Raw genomic sequence first — 18,481 nt, 5'->3', positions numbered from 1 at the left:
GAGTAAAGTCGATAGTAGGGGCAATGTAACAGAATCAAGTATCGAGCAGGAGACAGAGAAGATGGAAGTGAGATGAAAACAAAAATACAACATGAAAAAGACAGTAGAGCATGATATGGAAAAAGCAATGACTAAATACTTAAATACAGAACTTTAGTGAAAGAACATAGTAAGAAAGACAAATGAGCAATAGGACAGTGTTTGAAAAATTAGTGAATGAGAAGAAGACAGAATGGGAAAGGGCCAATGAAGCAAGATTTGATAAGGGTTGGTTGAGATGACAGTACATAACATTTTGGATAAGTGAGTAAAAAAAAAAATCAGAGACAACAAATGTGTATGTTAGTTAAATAGTCGAGGCATCAAACGAAGACAGCCAAAAGTAGATGGAAACCTGCATGTTGAACATTCCATTCCAGAATCACAGCCATTTATGTAAAGTTGGCTTTCACTTTTCCACTCCATTCTGAGAAGGCTTTTCGTTTGGCTTCCATTCAGCATTAGTGAAATCAGGTGCTGATATTAAGCATTTAGGCCTGTCTCATAGTTGGTATTTCCAGTTTTTAATGTGATAAATCTAGGTCTATATGCAGACCTTCACACTGGCAAACTTATCCTCTATGAACCTTACTTTGTGTCCCCAATGCACTGTCATGCTGAAACAGGAAAGAAGCTTTCACAAACTGTTGCCATTAAGAAAATACCTTAGAATAATCTAGTAAACATTTGAATGCACTGACAAGAAAAATGTCATCACTGAAATTTAGGGGTACAGCCTGAACTATGGAAAAAAAAAAACTAAGACCATTATTCTTCCACCACCAAACTTGTCTGTTGTAGTGCCACATTGTGATTCGTGATTTATCACTCCAGAGAACATGTTTCCACCACTTGTGAGTCCAAAGACGAAGAGCTTTACACAGGTCCACACACTACTTGGTGATTGTAGATTTGTATGCAACTGCCCGACCATGAAGACCCAATACATGGTGCTTCTAATATTTGACAGGTGATGCTTCTAGTGGCAGCTCTGAACTTAGCAGCAAATCTTGTGGTCAGCCACATATGATGTTTATCTAAATGGTATGTGCTTCAGCAATCAGCAGTTCCATTAGTGAGCTTGTGTGGCCTACCGCTTCAAAGCTGTTGTCACACCTAGAACATTCTCTTTTCAAAAAACACAATTGGCCACTCCAGCAGGGAAGAAAGTTGATGTCATCGAATGATCATGAAATGTTGAAAGTGACTGAAATCTAAAGTTGGGACATTCTATTACTAATGTTTTACTACTGAGATTCCATGGCAGTATTCTTGATTTTCTACACTCATTGTCAATGGGTAGTTTGGAATTCACAAATTTGTGTTGCCTACTTATATTTGGCCATGTAGTGTAGCAGTAGATTTGTTGATCAGGCTGAGAAAGGCAAAAGGGCAGGTCTTAAAAGGAAGCAGAAACAGCAAAAACGTAAGATTGCTAGACAAGATGCGGTGTACATAGAATCAAAGAGCATAAGGCCAAAAGAAGTGAGGGATCACATAAAATGTTACAATATATAAGAAGGTTCAGAGGGAGACAACTAAGCTAGAGTAGCATGAGTGTAAGAATCAATGGGTGTGTAAGAATCAATGGGTGTGTAGGAAGGTAACATGGACAATGTTATGGTCAAGGTGCATGTAAAGAGAAATCTGTTCTGAGTTGGTCTGGAGGACAAAAGATAGAAATACGTTGCAAAGGAGTGAGATTGAGGACTTATAGCGTGACTGTCAAGAATTAGGAGTAGCAATGGATACGTTACTAAAAGATTAAGAGAAACGGAAGAGCATAAAAGAAGAGGAAATGTTATGGAAATGGAGAAATACGCAGAATGGAAGAATGAAAAGACCAAGGTGATTTGAGAAAACAAAATTAAAGGCAATATCGACAGAGACTGCAGTTTGTTATGGAAGAATGTATCAATTAACGTGAAGAAATGTGTGCATGGATCTCAAGGCCCTGTAAATAAAAATAGGTATATGGAAATGCAGAGAGGACACCGAGAGTGGTTGGGGGTGATAAATGTTTGGGTAGGGTGATTGGGAAGAAACACTCAAGGAATCTGCAATGTAAAAGTTAATAGTGATATCTGCAAACAGCCAGCGCGAAATGTAGGAACAACAAATCGAAACGATGGTGCGTTAAACCTTACCACCCTCTGTTAACCGTAGGCCAGACAGATATATAGAGAGGGAGTTGCAGATATATACGGTGAGAAAACCCCATGAAAGCAAAGCAAACACGTTCATATCTAGAGAGAGAGATCGTGAAGAAAAAGACAGCGCAGAAGGGAGTGATAGCCCGCAGCAGGTTAGACAGAGACAGAAAGAAAATGCATAGAGAACTAGAGACTGATAGTAACAGAGTCACAAAGCCAAGATGAAAAAGCAGATATAGAGCAACAGAGAAAGAAAGAAAGAAAGAGAGACAGCCTCTGCAGAGCGCCCTGAGGATAGAAGTGTTATATTAATGACCAAAGCCTGGAAAGGAAAGCAAAGGGTTAAACATGTTACAATGCACCTCACCTCCCCACAGGGCTCCGCAGGGGTGGAGCTACAACTCTGTGCCCAAAGAATGGCTTACAGAGAATTGCAGGACAATGTGTGACGGCCTGGTCAGCAACCTAATAATGTGCAGAAAATACTGTGCATATGTATATCTGTGAGTGTACGAATATAACTTGTAAAATACCCTGTCTCTGATGTTGTGTTTGTGATTTTTCATGGGCAGGTGCGTAAGAAGTGCATATGAACATTTACATAATTCATGTTTAGGCATTGGGTAAGGTGATGCATGGTTATGTGTATATGTACTTGTAAATAAATTTGCACATGCTAAGCAAGAGATATTCTTATTTTTTGACCATTTATTAGATATAGATATATACTAAATAATAATAACTATACACTTGTACTATTGGCAAACCATTGACTATTAACCTCTGTCGGTAGAGGATGCCTAAGTAACATTTTATATATATATATATATATATATATATATATATATATATATATATATATATATATATATATATATATATATATATATATATATACCTACAGCACAGGTATGAAAAGTGCTGTTGCATTCCTACACACAGGGCACAGCATGATTGCCTCTTTGTTGGAGCTTAAGGCTCTGCTAATGGCAGACTGACTATCGCATTAACACCAGCCAGTGGGTGGAACATTGTGCAGTCTGTCTTTGTGTGAAATGAGAAATGCTTAGAATTCAGGGTATTTATGAAGAAAGCAGTCCATGTCACATTGCATTATGGTTTATTTATAGGTGTAAACCAATGTCTGCGTTAGATGCTAACTATATGTTATATGTTAAACACAGTGGGGTGAGAAGAGTGTGGGAAAGATCTACCTGAAAATTAAATTTGAATGAAATATGGGAGGTATATAACTATAGGATGAAAAAGAACACACACAAGCCCTTGATTATATACTTATCAAAATGTATACTGGGCATTTGGATGTAGGACTGTATCCTATGCTGTGCATCTTAGAATGTTTATTAGACATTTTACATATTACGGTAAATCTCAATGCTTGCTTTTGTAACCTAGTGACTACATTTCTAAGAGGAAAAAAAAACATGCGCAATGTAGTTATGTGTAATCCCTGCGCGTTTCTCATGCAGTTACCCTGTAATTCCTAGAGCTACTATTGATGTGTATGCCCCCTAGATCAGAGTCCGTTGCAGGACCTCCCTATTGTGGTATTTTACAGAACTGGTTCATCTACTTTAACTTATATGAATAGTAACCTGTTAGCCAGGACCCCAGTAATTTAGTCTCAGGAAAGAGTGAGGCTTATTATCTTCCATCAGAAGTTTAGGGAGCACCACCTTGCTAGATCTTTACAGAGTAAATGTGGAGTAAGAGTTATCGCTAAAACCCAGACATTTTCAGGTTGATTGTCTCATTACTGTTTTTTTCCCTAGATCAAATGTGGGCCTTGTATTGAAATCATAGGATTACCACTTGCCTTTTTGTTTCCTTTACTACCCTCCGGTCCGAATTCCCCATTAGGCAGAGTAGGTAAGTGAGACAGATGCATGCCTGATGGGGAGCCTACTCAGTCTTCTATAAACTTTCTTCCTACTTCCTGACTTGTGTCTGCTGCAAGAAACCTGATCGTGTGTGTCCCCGTCCCCGAAGACTGAACAAAACAATCTCTAGGGACTAGCTAGGAGAAGGGCCAGAACTGGGGGCAGAATGGACAACACACACTGTTATACACTGCTACTCACATTGCTACACACACACATACTGCTACCCACACTGTCCACACTCACACAGATACTACTACACACATTTCAGCACATACTGCTATTAATCAGCCAAAAACTAAACAATTGAGGACAATAGGGAAAAAGGGGATGGGTTCACCACTGAGAGAATATACCTATATTCCTTATAAATTGGGTCCTTAATTATAAATAAGGTTTTCTTAGTTATTATCTTATACTGATATATTTAAACAGTGTATAAAGATAAAAGTAGAGAAAATAACTAAGAAAGGCGCATCACTAAATGGAACAATAAGCTCTGATGGTAACCCAAGCTGTGGAGTTTCTACTAATTAATTTCTTCTCCCATGTCCTTGTCCAAATTCTGTATCTCATTTAATGTTTCCTCTGATGTTTTGTCTGATTAGTTTAGTTTCTGCCACAATAGGTGGCTAGTGCTGGCGACCTTTGCACGTGAGACTGGTTAGTCTTTCACTTTGTTTCAGTGGCTTGGGAAGGGACAGTGGCCGCCAGTGATTTGCAATTTCAGCGCTAATACCTCTCCCAGCAGTCTTTGTATTACTGCCCTTTCTAATATACTGTACATAATTACTGATCCCTGTGTCCAGCCTTGTATGCATGTCCTATACATCACGTCTCCTGTTTTCACCTCACGTTCCTCTACGCAGGTGGATATTCTGTGTCTGTTTTTACACTAATATAAAGCTGCAAATATTTTACCTGTGCAAGTTCGTGAGTTCTGCAAGGAGTCCAGCCTTAGCTACGAGTTCCCTGCTTGCGTTCTGACTGCTTAGCTGGTCTTTAAACCTAGGCCAATTAACTTTATTATAAGCCTCTGTTTCTTTTACACTTATAATATATACAACCCGGCACAATACAATATACTCTGCTGAGCACTTTATCTACGAATTAAAAAGCTGTGCTGGGTGCTCCTTAAATGTGTTCGATTCTGTGCATATTATTGCAATGTATCAAGAGTTAAATTCTATAATATGCATAATCATGTTTAGAACAGTATTAAACATATGTGCTAGGGCTATAGGTGCTGTTATAAATGCCTGGGCAAGGTAGTATGCAACAATAGAGATTCCTACGGTTTGTAAAGATGTTGTATTTTGCATTAGAAGTCACACTATGCATTTATCACTTTGGGTAATAAGTTTCATGTTGCATATTAGCACTTTGTGTGATATATTGTTCTGTCGCAGAGCAGGATTAACAGTAAGGTGAGCTTAGGTGGTTGTCTAGGACCTGGGGTAATACAGGGGTCTGGGATCCAGGAATTAGCTTTTTCCTATTCACCATACCTATATGAAGAATGAAACTGGTAACCTGTCTATGGCGCTACAAGATCGGAATCCTTCTCTGCTCCCCTGTGCTAAGTTCTAGATGCATGCTGTATATTAACAACTATTTCCGGGTTTCTGGTTCCATGCCATGTATTGGGGCTCTGTATGATGAGAGGCTTTATTATGCTGGGTTCTACATGTTATGCTATGCATTATAATGTATTTCCTGGTTGCTGGATATTATACTACGTTCTAGATGTCGGACACTGTATAAGGAACTGTTTCCTGGTTACTGGATCCATGCCATATATTGGAGCTCTGTATTATGTGATACTTTATTATATTACGTTCTAGATGTTATACACTGTATAAGGAACTGTTTCCTGGTTACTGGATCCATACCATATATTGGAGCTCTGTATTATGTGATACTTTATTATACTACGTTCTAGATGTCATACACTGTATAAGGAACTGTTTCCTGGTTACTGGATCCATGCCATATATTGGAGCTCTGTATTATGTGATACTTTATTATACTACGTTCTAGATGTCGTACACTGTATAAGGAACTGTTTCCTGGTTACTGGATCCATGCCATATATTGGAGCTCTGTATTATGTGATACTTTATTATACTACGTTCTAGATGTCGTACACTGTATAAGGAACTGTTTTCCTGGTTACTGGATCCATGCCATATATTGGAGCTCTGTATTATGTGATACTTTATTATACTACGTTCTAGATGTTATACACTGTATAAGGAACTGTTTCCTGGTTACTGGATCCATGCCATATATTGGAGCTCTGTATTATGTGATACTTTATTATACTACGTTCTAGATGTTATACACTGTATAAGGAACTGTTTCCTGGTTACTGGATCCATGCCACATATTGGAGCTCTGTATTATGTGATACTTTATTATACTACGTTCTAGATGTCGTACACTGTATAAGGAACTGTGTCCTGGTCACTGGATCCATGACATATATTGGAGCTCTGTATTATGTGATACTTTATTATACTACGTTCTAGATGTTATACACTGTATAAGGAACTGTTTCCTGGTTACTGGATCCATGCCATATATTGGAGCTCTGTATTATGTGATACTTTATTATACTACGTTCTAGATGTCATACACTGTATAAGGAACTGTTTCCTGGTTACTGGATCCATGCCATATATTGGAGCTCTGTACTATGTGATACTTTATTATACTACGTTCTAGATGTCATACACTGTATAAGGAACTGTTTCCTGGTTACTGGATCCATGCCATATATTGGAGCTCTGTATTATGTGATACTTTATTATACTACGTTCTAGATGTCGTACACTGTATAAGGAACTGTGTCCTGGTCACTGGATCCATGCCATATATTAGAGCTCTTATTATACTACATTCTAGATGTTGTACAATGTAAAAGGAACTGTTTCCTGGTTACTGGATCCATGCCATATATTGGAGCTCTGTTTTATGTGATACCTTAATATACTACGTTCTAAATGTCGTACACTGTATAAGGAACTGTTTCTTGGTTGCTGGATCCATGCCATGTATTGGGGTTCTGTATGATGTGCTGCTCTCTCATGCTTGGTTCAGATATATTGCACTGTCTTAGAACTTTTCCCTGGTTGCTGGATCCATGCCATGTATTGGGATTCTGTATGATGTGCTGCTCTCTCATGCTTGGTTCAGATATATTGCACTGTCTTAGAACTTTTCCCTGGTTGCTGGATCCATGCCATGTATTGGGGTTCTGTATGATGTGCTGCTCTCTCATGCTTGGTTCAGATATATTGCACTGTCTTAGAACTTTTCCCTGGTTGCTGGATCCATGCCATGTATTGGGGTTCTGTATGATGTGCTGCTCTCTCATGCTTGGTTCAGATTTATTGTACTGTATTAGGAACTTTTCCCTGGTTGCTGTATCTATGCCATGTATTGGGGGTCTCTATGATGTGCTGCTTTATTATACTAAGTTCTAAATATCATACACTGTATAAGGAACTGTTTCTTGGTTGCTGGGTCCGTGCCATGTATTGGGGGCTCTGAATGTTGTGCTGTGTTCCAGATTTCATGCTTGTAGTAGGACCCTTGTCTTGGATCCTGGATTCCATGGTCTATATTACGATATACTATCTTATTATTTTTGGATATGTCTTTCTTCACCTTTCTTGACACAGGCCCCATCAATGTGCATGGCATTAGCTTAAAAGCCCCAAATTCAGTCGTAGAATTAGCTCACTGAGCTTTTTTTCAGTTGCAATATACATTCATTTAGAATCTGAAAAACATATCTCCTTAGACTTCCCAGTGTCAGGGGTCTCTATTTCCCTGCCAGTTCCTTAGTTACCTGGTGTTTAGGGAATATGATGACCTAATTTCGTGTCATGACCGAGGGGTTAAGAAACACTTTGCTAATTGTCATTCTGCTTTATGCATTAATCAATATATAATGTTCTATTTGTATTAAATTCTTTTTGTGTGCCACTAATAAATCTTCTAAATACTACGGAATAAACTCTTGTTTCAGAAGAAGATACTAAATAAATAAAAGACTGCATAACTCTGTAATATGTAAACTGGGACAGTGTACCCAATCACATTCACGGTATGCAGACCTAGTGCACTCAAGGAGATTTAAAATAAATTTTACGTGTTTCTATTGTTTTCTCTTTTTAACTCAAAAGCTGATTTGTTATTAGTTTTCATCTAAACGTATGTATGTGTTTAGCATATTCTCTTTCCTTTTATTTGACTGTTTATTGATATCTGAGAAATATGTGTGGGTTTGTGTGTGTGTGTACATAAAATAGCTGTTGTGTTGTGTTGCATTTTTGTGTCATTATATATACTCACTGTATGGTACGCAGTCATATTGGACCTCCAAATATTTGTAAGTACCAGGACATGGATCAGGAAAGGAGTCTGAACCCGCAATAACAACACACTGGGTGTTATTGTTACACCTGCAAGGAGAGACGCACAATTACACACAGTATTACATAACCATAATATATGATATTTTTTTTAAATATAAACATTTGTTAAATATGGTTTAACCTGAAAACAACATTTTCTAAAACAAAACAAAATGGACCTTTGGAAACATGTTACATTCTTAACGTACAAAAAATATGATTATTTTTAATACACAAAACACAAAAATACAGATTTGATTCTATTTAGATGCAACATATTTTTGTACCAGTTTATACATTTTTAATTTATAAATATATATTTTTTTCTGGTAATCTTCTGGAGATACAAAAAAAAATGACAGTAAAGAATGTGTTTAAAGATATTACAATTCAAATCAGATCATTATTTTTAAATATTAAACTTTAAAAGTAAGGATGAATCGGTATCCCTTATTTAGCAAGTATCCGTTAAATTCAGCAAAGTCTACTTCTTAAATTAATTTTACAATTTTTTAGCATAATTACATTTAGCAAAAAAAACACCCAAATCTCATTATAATGAATGTCATATTCATAACTAATTTTATTACATCCCCTAAATGAAATTGTTAAAATGTAATCCCCTATATTTCTCTTCATAAATGTATTTATATATTTTTTCAAAAGTGGAATAATATTTTAAAATAGAGCTAATTCGTTTTCAATTTCAAATTTTTTTTGTCTCATGATTGATTCTAAATCACATAACTTGATTATGTTTTTGTAATGCATAATAAATCTATTTTTTATACTTCAAGTATTTAAATCACAACAAAGAGACATCACTACTCAGATGAATTCCTTATGCCAATATTAACAGATCATTTTTATTATTTAGTTAAAATAATCTGAAACATAGCAAACACATTAAAAATAAAAATATATGTAATAAAGAATAGTGATAAAAGTGTCTATTCATCAGTTCCCGAAACCTTACATTTAGCACTAAGAATGTTGTTTAACTCCTTAAGGACCAAACTTCTGGAATAAAAGGGAATCATGACATGTCACACGTCATGTGTTCTTAATCCCTTAAGGACACATGACATGTGTGGACACATGACATGTGTGACATGTCATGATTCCCTTTTATTCCAGAAGTTTGGTCCTTAAGGGGTTAAGGGGTAGGGCGGCTTTGTTACATTTAGTATTGTATAAAAATATAATCTTTATGAAATGCTTCTTTGGTCTGTGTTGGAACGTTAATTAAAACTCAAAAACTATCAATAGAAATCTTAAGACAAAGTAGAGAATACATGGTGTTATAGCCAACTCCAAGCTTGCCAAAACTTCACAATAAAATGAACATATCTAGCTACCAAAATGTGTCATTTCCAAACAACCATCACATATTGCGCAAACAATTCTATGTATGATCCCTCAGTCTCTTGTGCTGTGAAGACAGGCTCAAAAATACTACCTACTGTAGGGTCTTTGAGAAGCTAAGTCTATCTTTACTTAGCTGTAGCACATCAAAATACACAAAGGCCCTGAAAGTGACAGAGCCACTATGAACGAGAACCCTTCCCCCCATCCCCCCCCCATCCCTCCAGAAAGTATGGATAAAGTATATAAGTACGTTCACATACGTAGATGAACAAAGTTATTATAAAATACTTGTCTGGGTAATCTTGAACAACTGATCTTCTCAAAGACTGAAAGCAACCTACCGTAAGTGAAATGCGACACTGATAACATTTATTTTGTGTTCATTTTTAACTGGTAGCATCTACCACAAACGCTTAGAGAATATACCGCTTCCTAAAATAATCTGAGCAAAAATTCCAAAAATGCATTGATAGTAAACCAAATCACTACAATGCACTATACATGGCACAGTGTCATTAGTGTACACAGATTTACCTTTATCATGTTTGGTATAACTAATCATATGTGAAAAATGTTACTAGTGAGATTAAGCATACTTAAATGTAGCAGTCAGTTCCTCGGTTTAAGCACTCTTGAATTTGCTCACTTTTTAGCAAAAAAAAATCTTTGTAGTGTGTTTTATTTTAATTTGCCTGGTTGTAGGGCAAAATATGATAACTAGTTTCATAGTTACATAGCTGAAAAGAGACTTGCGTCCATCAAGTTCAGCCTTCCTCACATATGTTTTTGCTGTTAAGTCTTGCACTGCTGTATACATGGGACCTAGGCACTGCTGGAGAAAATTCAGAACACACATACACATGTACCACTTTTTTCCATTAGATCTAACACACATGCATGCACACATATGCATGAGCCCGAGGCATTTACGGGTTAGCAAAGCTGCCCACAGTGCAGATGTGCTGGGTAGGTAAGTACGTTTTTTTACTTACCTCCACTGCATTATTCATGCCAGTAAATGCAGCAATAGCATTACTGGGGTGAAGGAACAAGTAAATGCCACTTCTCTGGAAGAAACAGTTCTTCTTTAAGCAGCAATTTGAGGGTATAGGAGGGCAACATCTGGTTAACACAAACTTCCTATTTGCTTTATAAAAAAATATAAAAAAATACAAAACACACATATGCATTTATATCTCTATTCCAAGTGTCAAAATATCAAATAAAACAATATTGAAACCCATCAGAATTGATCAGCAGTAACTAAAAGGAGATGTATGGAATATCATGAAATAAGGATGTATGTGCGTATGATTAGGTATATACGGGTGAGTTTTAAACTATCCTTTCAGAACGTTCCTGCGTTGGAACGTTAATTAAAACTCCAACACTATCAATAGAAATCTTAAGACAAAGTAGAGAATACATGGTGTTATAGCCAACTCCAAGTTTGCCAAAACTTCACAAAGAAATGAACATATCTAGCTATCAAATTTTGTCATTTCCAAACAGCCATCATGTATTGGGCAAACAATTCTATGTATGATCCCTCAGTCTCTATCTTGTCTAAATTAATGAAGCACTAACATCATCTGATAAAAAAAATATAGTAAATATCTCACGCTGAATTCCTAAAGTGCTTACTGGAAATGCAGATTGGTGAAAAAGATTTTATTTAAATTCTAGGTAAAAAAATACAAAATATTGTAAGCCCAGTCGTTTCACAAAGCTGTTGGTCGAAACACTAATTGTGCAGGTAGTGACATTATACTAGAACTGTGGGTTCCACCTGTCACCAATATTGCCCCCAGGTCTGGCAACTTTATGTTTACTTTTAATACCTGCTACATGCCAGTTGAGACCTTAACTTGTTATAATTGCAAGTACCACTTGTGTTATTAATTGGCTTCTTGTGATCTATACATACTGCCACTGCCTCCCTGAGTCCAGATTGTTGTGTATCAGAGTTACAGTACAGGAAGGGATTGACGTCTTCCAGTTATCCCTCCAATATACTGGTTTAGCATCTTGTGCAATGGATGGTCAAAGTAGGACATATTATGCCAGCCTCTCCATCACTCAGACACAGTACAACACTGGAACAGCACAGTGGAAAGACATGACTTTAAGAAGCCAGAATTATGGCTCTACGAAAACCGCAACGTCACATTACGGTAATAAGTAAGAGGTGAGAGAATAGGAAGCAAGCATAGAAGGGGAATATATAGAGACTTGTGAGAGTAGGACCATGGAGACAGACACAAGGGAAATGGAATGTGTAAAGAAAAGGACACAGATAGAGATTCTAAGAAAGGAGTATGGAAAAGACATAGATGGAAAGGCTTTAAATGGAGACAATAAGGAAAGGGGCTTGTGGAGAGAAGAGTGCTGGGGTGAGACAACAGGAAATGGGCATGGGAACAGAGTGCAGAGAAACATAGAAACATAGATAAGAACACAGATAAGAACCATTTGGCACATCTAGTCTGCCCAGTTTTCTAAATACTTTCATTAGTCCCTGGCCTTATCTTATAGTTAGGATAGCCTTATGCCTATCCCATGCATGCTTAAACTACTTTACTGTGTTAACCTCTACCACTTCAGCTGGAAGGCCATCCCATGCATCCACTACCCTCTCTCTTTTAAATATAGTCTCCTCCTTTATTGTGTTGATTCCCTTTATGTATTTAAAAGTTTTGATCATATTCCCCCTGTCTCATCTTTGCTAAAAGCTATACATGTTAAGTTCCTTTAGCCTTTCCTTGTAAGTTTTATCCTGCAATCCATGAACCAGTTTAGTAACACTTCTCTGAACTCTCTCTAAAGTATCAATGTCATTTTGGAGATACGGTCTCCAGTACTGCGTACAATACTCCAAGTGAGGTCTCACCAGTGTTCTGTACAATGGCATGAGCACTTCCATCTTTCTACTGCCAATACCTCTCCCTATACAATCAAGCATTCTGCTAGCATTTCCTGATGCTATTACATTGTCTGCCTACCTTTAAGTCATCTGAAATAATTACCCCTAAGGAAGAAGGACGACTTTGTGTGAATAGAAGAGATGCAGGAAGAGACATTAGTGAAGGTGAATAGGGATAAATATCAGGGAATGGGACATGGTGAGATCCATGGAATTAGGGTGGCACAAGGGTAGCGGAGCGTATATTATATGATATGTTCTAATAAGTTAGAGTTTCCATGAGGTTCAGCATTAAAATCACTCCAATCACATTTCACAAGTCATTACATATAGTCCTAATGATGGGATGTTGAAGAATCAGCTCATTTGAAAACATTCCGGGTCATTTAATAAACTGATAGAGCTGGAACCTTGGGCTTCTATTGAGGCTGGTTATGAGCTTAAAAGAAAACAATCATCATTTTTATTGATAAAATAATACATGTTTTATAACCTCACCATGGAAGCAATCAAGAAGCTACTGCTCATTCATGAATCCTGCCTTCAAGTGACTGGCACCTCATAAAAACAAACTCACATTTTGAGATGGTCTCAGGCAATCCTATTGCACATAGTCTTTGGTTGGCTACTCTGTCTATACGAACCAACGAGAACTTAACTTTCTAAACTTAACGAATGCCCACCAACAGAGAGCAAGTTAAGCCGGAGTGTACTGCTATTTGCAGAGATCTTTATGTTCTAATAAGTTAGAGTTTTCATGAGGTACAATATTAAAATTACTCAAAACACATTTTGTAAGTCATTACATACAGTCTTAATAATGGGATGTTGAAAATTCAACTGGTTTGAAAAGTTCCAGGTAATTTAATAATTTGCTAGAACTGGATCCTTGGACTTTTCTTTTTTAGAGGCCAGTTTTGAGCTTAACCCCTTAAGGACCAAACTTCTGGAATAAAAGGGGATCATGACGTGTCACACATGTCATGTGTCCTTAAGGGGTTAAACTAAAACAGACGTAATTTTAGTTAATTAAACCTTAATTAAAATTGACCTATTATATAAACAGTGTGTATAATTTTGGAAGCATGACTTATCTAGCCAAGGACCATGCAAGCAATCAAAAACCAGAGTGATTTAGCGAATTCTGGCTTCAGATCCCTAGCATCTCAAAAACACATTCTGAGATGCTCCCAAACAATGACATTGTGCGTGGTCTTTGGTTGGATAAGCTGTGCATAAAGATACCCACCCCCACAGAGCAAGGTAAGACAGGAGATATGATTGGATAAGCTGTGCATAAAGATACCCACCCCCACAGAGCAAAGTAAGACAGGAGATATGATTGGATAAGCTGTGCATAAAGATACCCACCCCCACAGAGCAAGGTAAGACAGAAGATGTGGTTGGATAAGCTGTGCATAAAGATACCCACCCCCACAGAGCGAAGTAGTCCTGTTTGCCAGATATTAATTTACATGCATGCATTACAAAATAACACACAAAGTGCCAATATACATTTAAACTTTTTTCAGTTTTGATAAAAAAAAGTAACTGTTTTCCTTTAACAGGAGTGGAAAATAAACTTCTCTAATATTCTCTGTTTTAGTGTAAGAATAAAGAGTTGTTTTGTTTTTAAATTACCATTTATACCCAAAGAACTATGTGTCCTAAAAGTGTCATTGCTGACTCCTAATGTTTGGGAGTATACAGTATTCTAATGATGTAACTATTCCCAAAGCCGGTCCATCGGCTCCTAAATCAAAAAACATTAAAAAAATACTTGTCACACCCTAATGTGCCACATTTAGTCTTGCAAGGACCTAATTCTGCCAGAGGTTAAAAATCTGAGACATGCATATATGACTGTGCAATATGTCTTGAAAACCCAATATGTCTCCGGCCTCCAAGGACACACCTGCTGTCAACTTTCTTTATTTTAGTACTTATCGTAGCCTGTGACATCATGCTAACATCAGTAAACCTTCTCTTGTGGGATTCTAACTCGCATTACTCACCAAGAGGCTGGCTGTCAATAATGAGAGTTGCAGTCCCCCTTACAACTGGAAAAGTACGAATTACCCCATTTTGCCTAATGCTTAAGACATGCACGCATCAGAAAACAGCTGTCCAGTAGGTCCTAGGAGAATTTCCCAGTGCTCAGGATTTCTTTAATTAACATTCAGTTAATCATCTAACTTGTCTGTTTACAGCACAAAGCCCTGATTAATTAATAAATTATTAATTAAAGAAATCTTATAACTCTGTCAGGAACCAAAGCCCCTGTAGGATTAGCGAAATGTTTCTGTTTTTAAAACACAAGTAGGAATATCATAGCAATAATCTTGGTGGACGTAAACGGACTCGGAAGGTATTATAAATATATTCTGTATAAAGTGTCAACATGTTCCACAGCGCAGTGCATCATTTTGTAACATGTAACCAACTCGGTTTTTATATTTTTGGATAAGCTCTTCAAAAGATTCAATATTTTTACAATTATTTTTAAAATAAAATATTAAAATATCAAAACACCTCATATATAAGAAATATATAAAAAATATAAATATAGTGAAATATATATTTTTAAACTATTAAATCATTTTAAAAGTTTCTCCAAAATATTAAATTGGGGCCCATGTTAGGAGGATATGAATTTCCACTACGGTGGGAGCTTAGATCTGAACAGTAATGCTTTTAATGGTATTTTAAAAAGTAGAGTGCAACGTAGCTGCAAGGTGTGCATTTCCCATTGATGATAGGTATATATACACTTATTACATGATATGCCCATTACTTCTACAGGCAGAATATGTTTTAGAATTCCATACTGCACAGATAATGGTGTGGTCCGTTTAGTTATTCTCTGTGATGAATGGGGAATAATGTTCAGGTTGTCTCCATATTGTCTGGAGCCCTGATCTCAGCCAGGACTGGAAAATACAAGTCTTGGTGTGTCTGAGATTAGTGAGACTTACACTGCTGCGTGGCACCTTTCAGCATTTTAAAATAGGATAGGGGCTGAGTCCTACCAGCCCCCCTGTACTTCTCTTTCACCCCTTTCTCAGCCTCTCTCCTCTCTTGTCCCTTACTGCTCTCCCCTCCTCTCCCTTAGAGCTCTCCCCTCCTGTCCCTTCGTGCTGTCCCCTGTCCCTTAGTGATCTCCCCTGTCCCTTGGTGATCTCCCCGCTGCCTTTCCCGTCATGCTCTCCCCTCCTGTCTCCTAGTGCTCTCTCTTACCCTCCACCCATCTCTTGGTGCTACCCATCCCTTTGTGCTCTCTCGTACCCCCGCCCCGCCTCTTAATGGTCTCTCTTCTCCTCCCCTGTCCCTTAGTGGTCTCTCCTCTCCCACCCCCCTCAGTGGTCTCTACTCTCCTCCCCGCCTCCCTTAGTGTACTCCCCTCTTCTCCCCCCATTTCTATTAGTGATATCTCCTCTCCCCCCTCTCCCTTAGTGGTCTCTGCTCTCCTCTGCCTCCCCCCCAGTGGTCTCTCCTCGTCCTTTCCATTAGTTGTCTCTCCTCTCCCCCCTTTCCATTAGTGGCCTCTCTCCCCTCCCCCCTTTCCATTAGTGGTCTATCCTCCCCCCCTCCTCCCCTAGTGGTCTCTCCTCTCCCCCCTCATTTTCTCTGCTACCCCCCACCCTTTGTGGTCTCTTTTCCCCCCTCCCTTAGTGGTCTCTCTTCACACCCCCCCTTAGTGGTCTCTCCTCACCCCCCACACTTAGTGGTCTCTCCTCACCCCTCCCCTGCCTCCCTTAGTGGTCTCTCCTCTCCTCACCACTCCTCTCCCTCAGTTGTCTTTCCTCACCCCCTCCTCCCATAGAGGTCTCTCCTCCAACCCCCGGTCACCCTCCCATGGTGGTGTCTCCCCCACCCCCCTCCCTCAGTGATATCTTTCCCCCGTTCTCATGCTCTGCTTCAGTATGTCACAGTACATGTTGGCATTAATGGTTCCCTCAATGAACTGTAGCTCCCCAGTGCCAGTAGCACTCATGCAGGCTCAGACCATGACACTCCCACCACCATGCTTGACTGTAGGCAAACACACTTGTCTTTGTACTCCTCACCTGGTTGCCGCCACACATGCTTGACACCATCTGAACTAAATAAGTTTATCTTGATCTCATCGGACCACAGGACATGGTTCCAGTAGTCCATGTCCTTAGTCTGCTTGTCTTCAGCAAACTGTTTGCGGGCTCTCTTGTCCTTTATCTTTAGAAGAGGCTTCCTTCTGGGATGACAGCAATGCAGATCAATTTGATGCAGTGTACGGCGTATGGTCTGAGAACTGATAGGCTAACCCCCCCATACCTTCAATCTCTGCAGCAATGCTGGCAGCATTAATACGTCTATTTCCCAAAGACAACCTCTGGATATGACCCTGAGCACATGCACTCAACTTCTTTGGTCGACCAAGGCATGCTCTGAGTGGAGCCTGTCCTGTGAAACCGCTGTATGGTCTTGCCCACCGTGCTGCAGCTCAGTTTCAAGGTCTTGGCAATCTTCTTATAGCCTAGGCCATCTTTATGTAGAACAAAAATTATTTTTTTTTCCAGATCCTCAGAGAGTTCTTTGCCATGAGGTGTCATGTTGAACTTCCAGTGACCAGTATGAGAGAGTGTGAGAGCGATAACACCAAATTTAACACACCTGCTCCCCATTCACACCTGGGACCTTGTAACACTAACGAGTCACATGACACCAGGTAGGGAAAATGGCTAATTGGGCCCAATTTGGACATTTCCACTTAGGGATGTACTCACTTTTGTTACCAACAGTTTAGACATTAATGGCTACGTGTTGAGTTATTTTGAGGGGACAGCAAAATGTACACTGTTATACAGGCTGTACACTTACTACTTTACCTTGTAGCAGAGCGTCATTTATTCAGTGTTGTCACATGAAAAGATATAATAAAATATTTACAAAAATGTGAGGAGGGGTGTACTCACTTTTGTGAGATACTGAACATACTGAAATACATACACATACATACACACATACATACATACACACACACACACACACACAGACACACAGACACATACTGATATACATACACATACATACATACATACTGAAATATATACACATGCATACATACATACATAGATACTGACATACACACACATGCATACATACATACATACTGACATACACACAGACATACTGACATACATACATACACATACTGACATACATGCATATCCAGATGTACATACATACTAACACAGCTAATTTTTCTTACCTTTTTTTTGCAGGAGGGTGGCTGGGGCTAATGGGAGTCGGCATGGCTCTTCCGTCCTTGCGGCCTGTCTCTCTCTCCTCCCGCGCAGAGGGTGCAATTTCTTTAAAGGAGCCCGGTCGCACTATTGCACGGTCGCAGCGCTGACCGGGGCCCTGCAGATATAGGGCCCATCGGGTGGCCCTATCAGCATGCGAGCCCTGGTGCAGCTGCAAGAGACGGCAGTTCCGCCGCTATACGTGGAGTCTGGGCCTCCAGGCCTGTGACAACCATCATGGTTGTCACCCCCTGATGGCGGCCCTGACGCTAACTGTTAACCCCTACAATACTTAAAGGAACACTATAGGATCAGGAACACAAACATGTATGCCTAACCGTATAGTGGTAAAATCCCCAGCAAGCCCCCCTGGCCCCTCCTTACCCCCTTA

General features: G+C 38.8%; 1 protein-coding gene across 5 annotated transcripts in view; it reads right to left on the bottom strand.

Annotated features, from left to right (window-relative positions):
- Positions 1 to 18,481, bottom strand: part of ADGRL1 (adhesion G protein-coupled receptor L1) — a 283,392-nt gene that overhangs the window by 64,609 nt on the left and 200,302 nt on the right. For all 5 annotated transcript variants that reach the window (XM_063449237.1, XM_063449241.1, XM_063449242.1 and 2 more), the window contains exon 4: positions 8,456 to 8,565. In XM_063449237.1, the coding sequence (XP_063305307.1) occupies positions 8,456 to 8,565 (110 nt within the window). The remainder of the gene's footprint in view (positions 1 to 8,455; positions 8,566 to 18,481) is intronic.

This window comes from Pelobates fuscus, chromosome 3 (genome assembly GCF_036172605.1).
Source record: "Pelobates fuscus isolate aPelFus1 chromosome 3, aPelFus1.pri, whole genome shotgun sequence".
NCBI classification, from domain to species: Eukaryota; Metazoa; Chordata; class Amphibia; order Anura; family Pelobatidae; genus Pelobates; species Pelobates fuscus.
The sequence above is the reverse complement of the archived record's forward strand: the minus strand, read 5'-3'. Positions and strand labels throughout refer to the sequence as shown.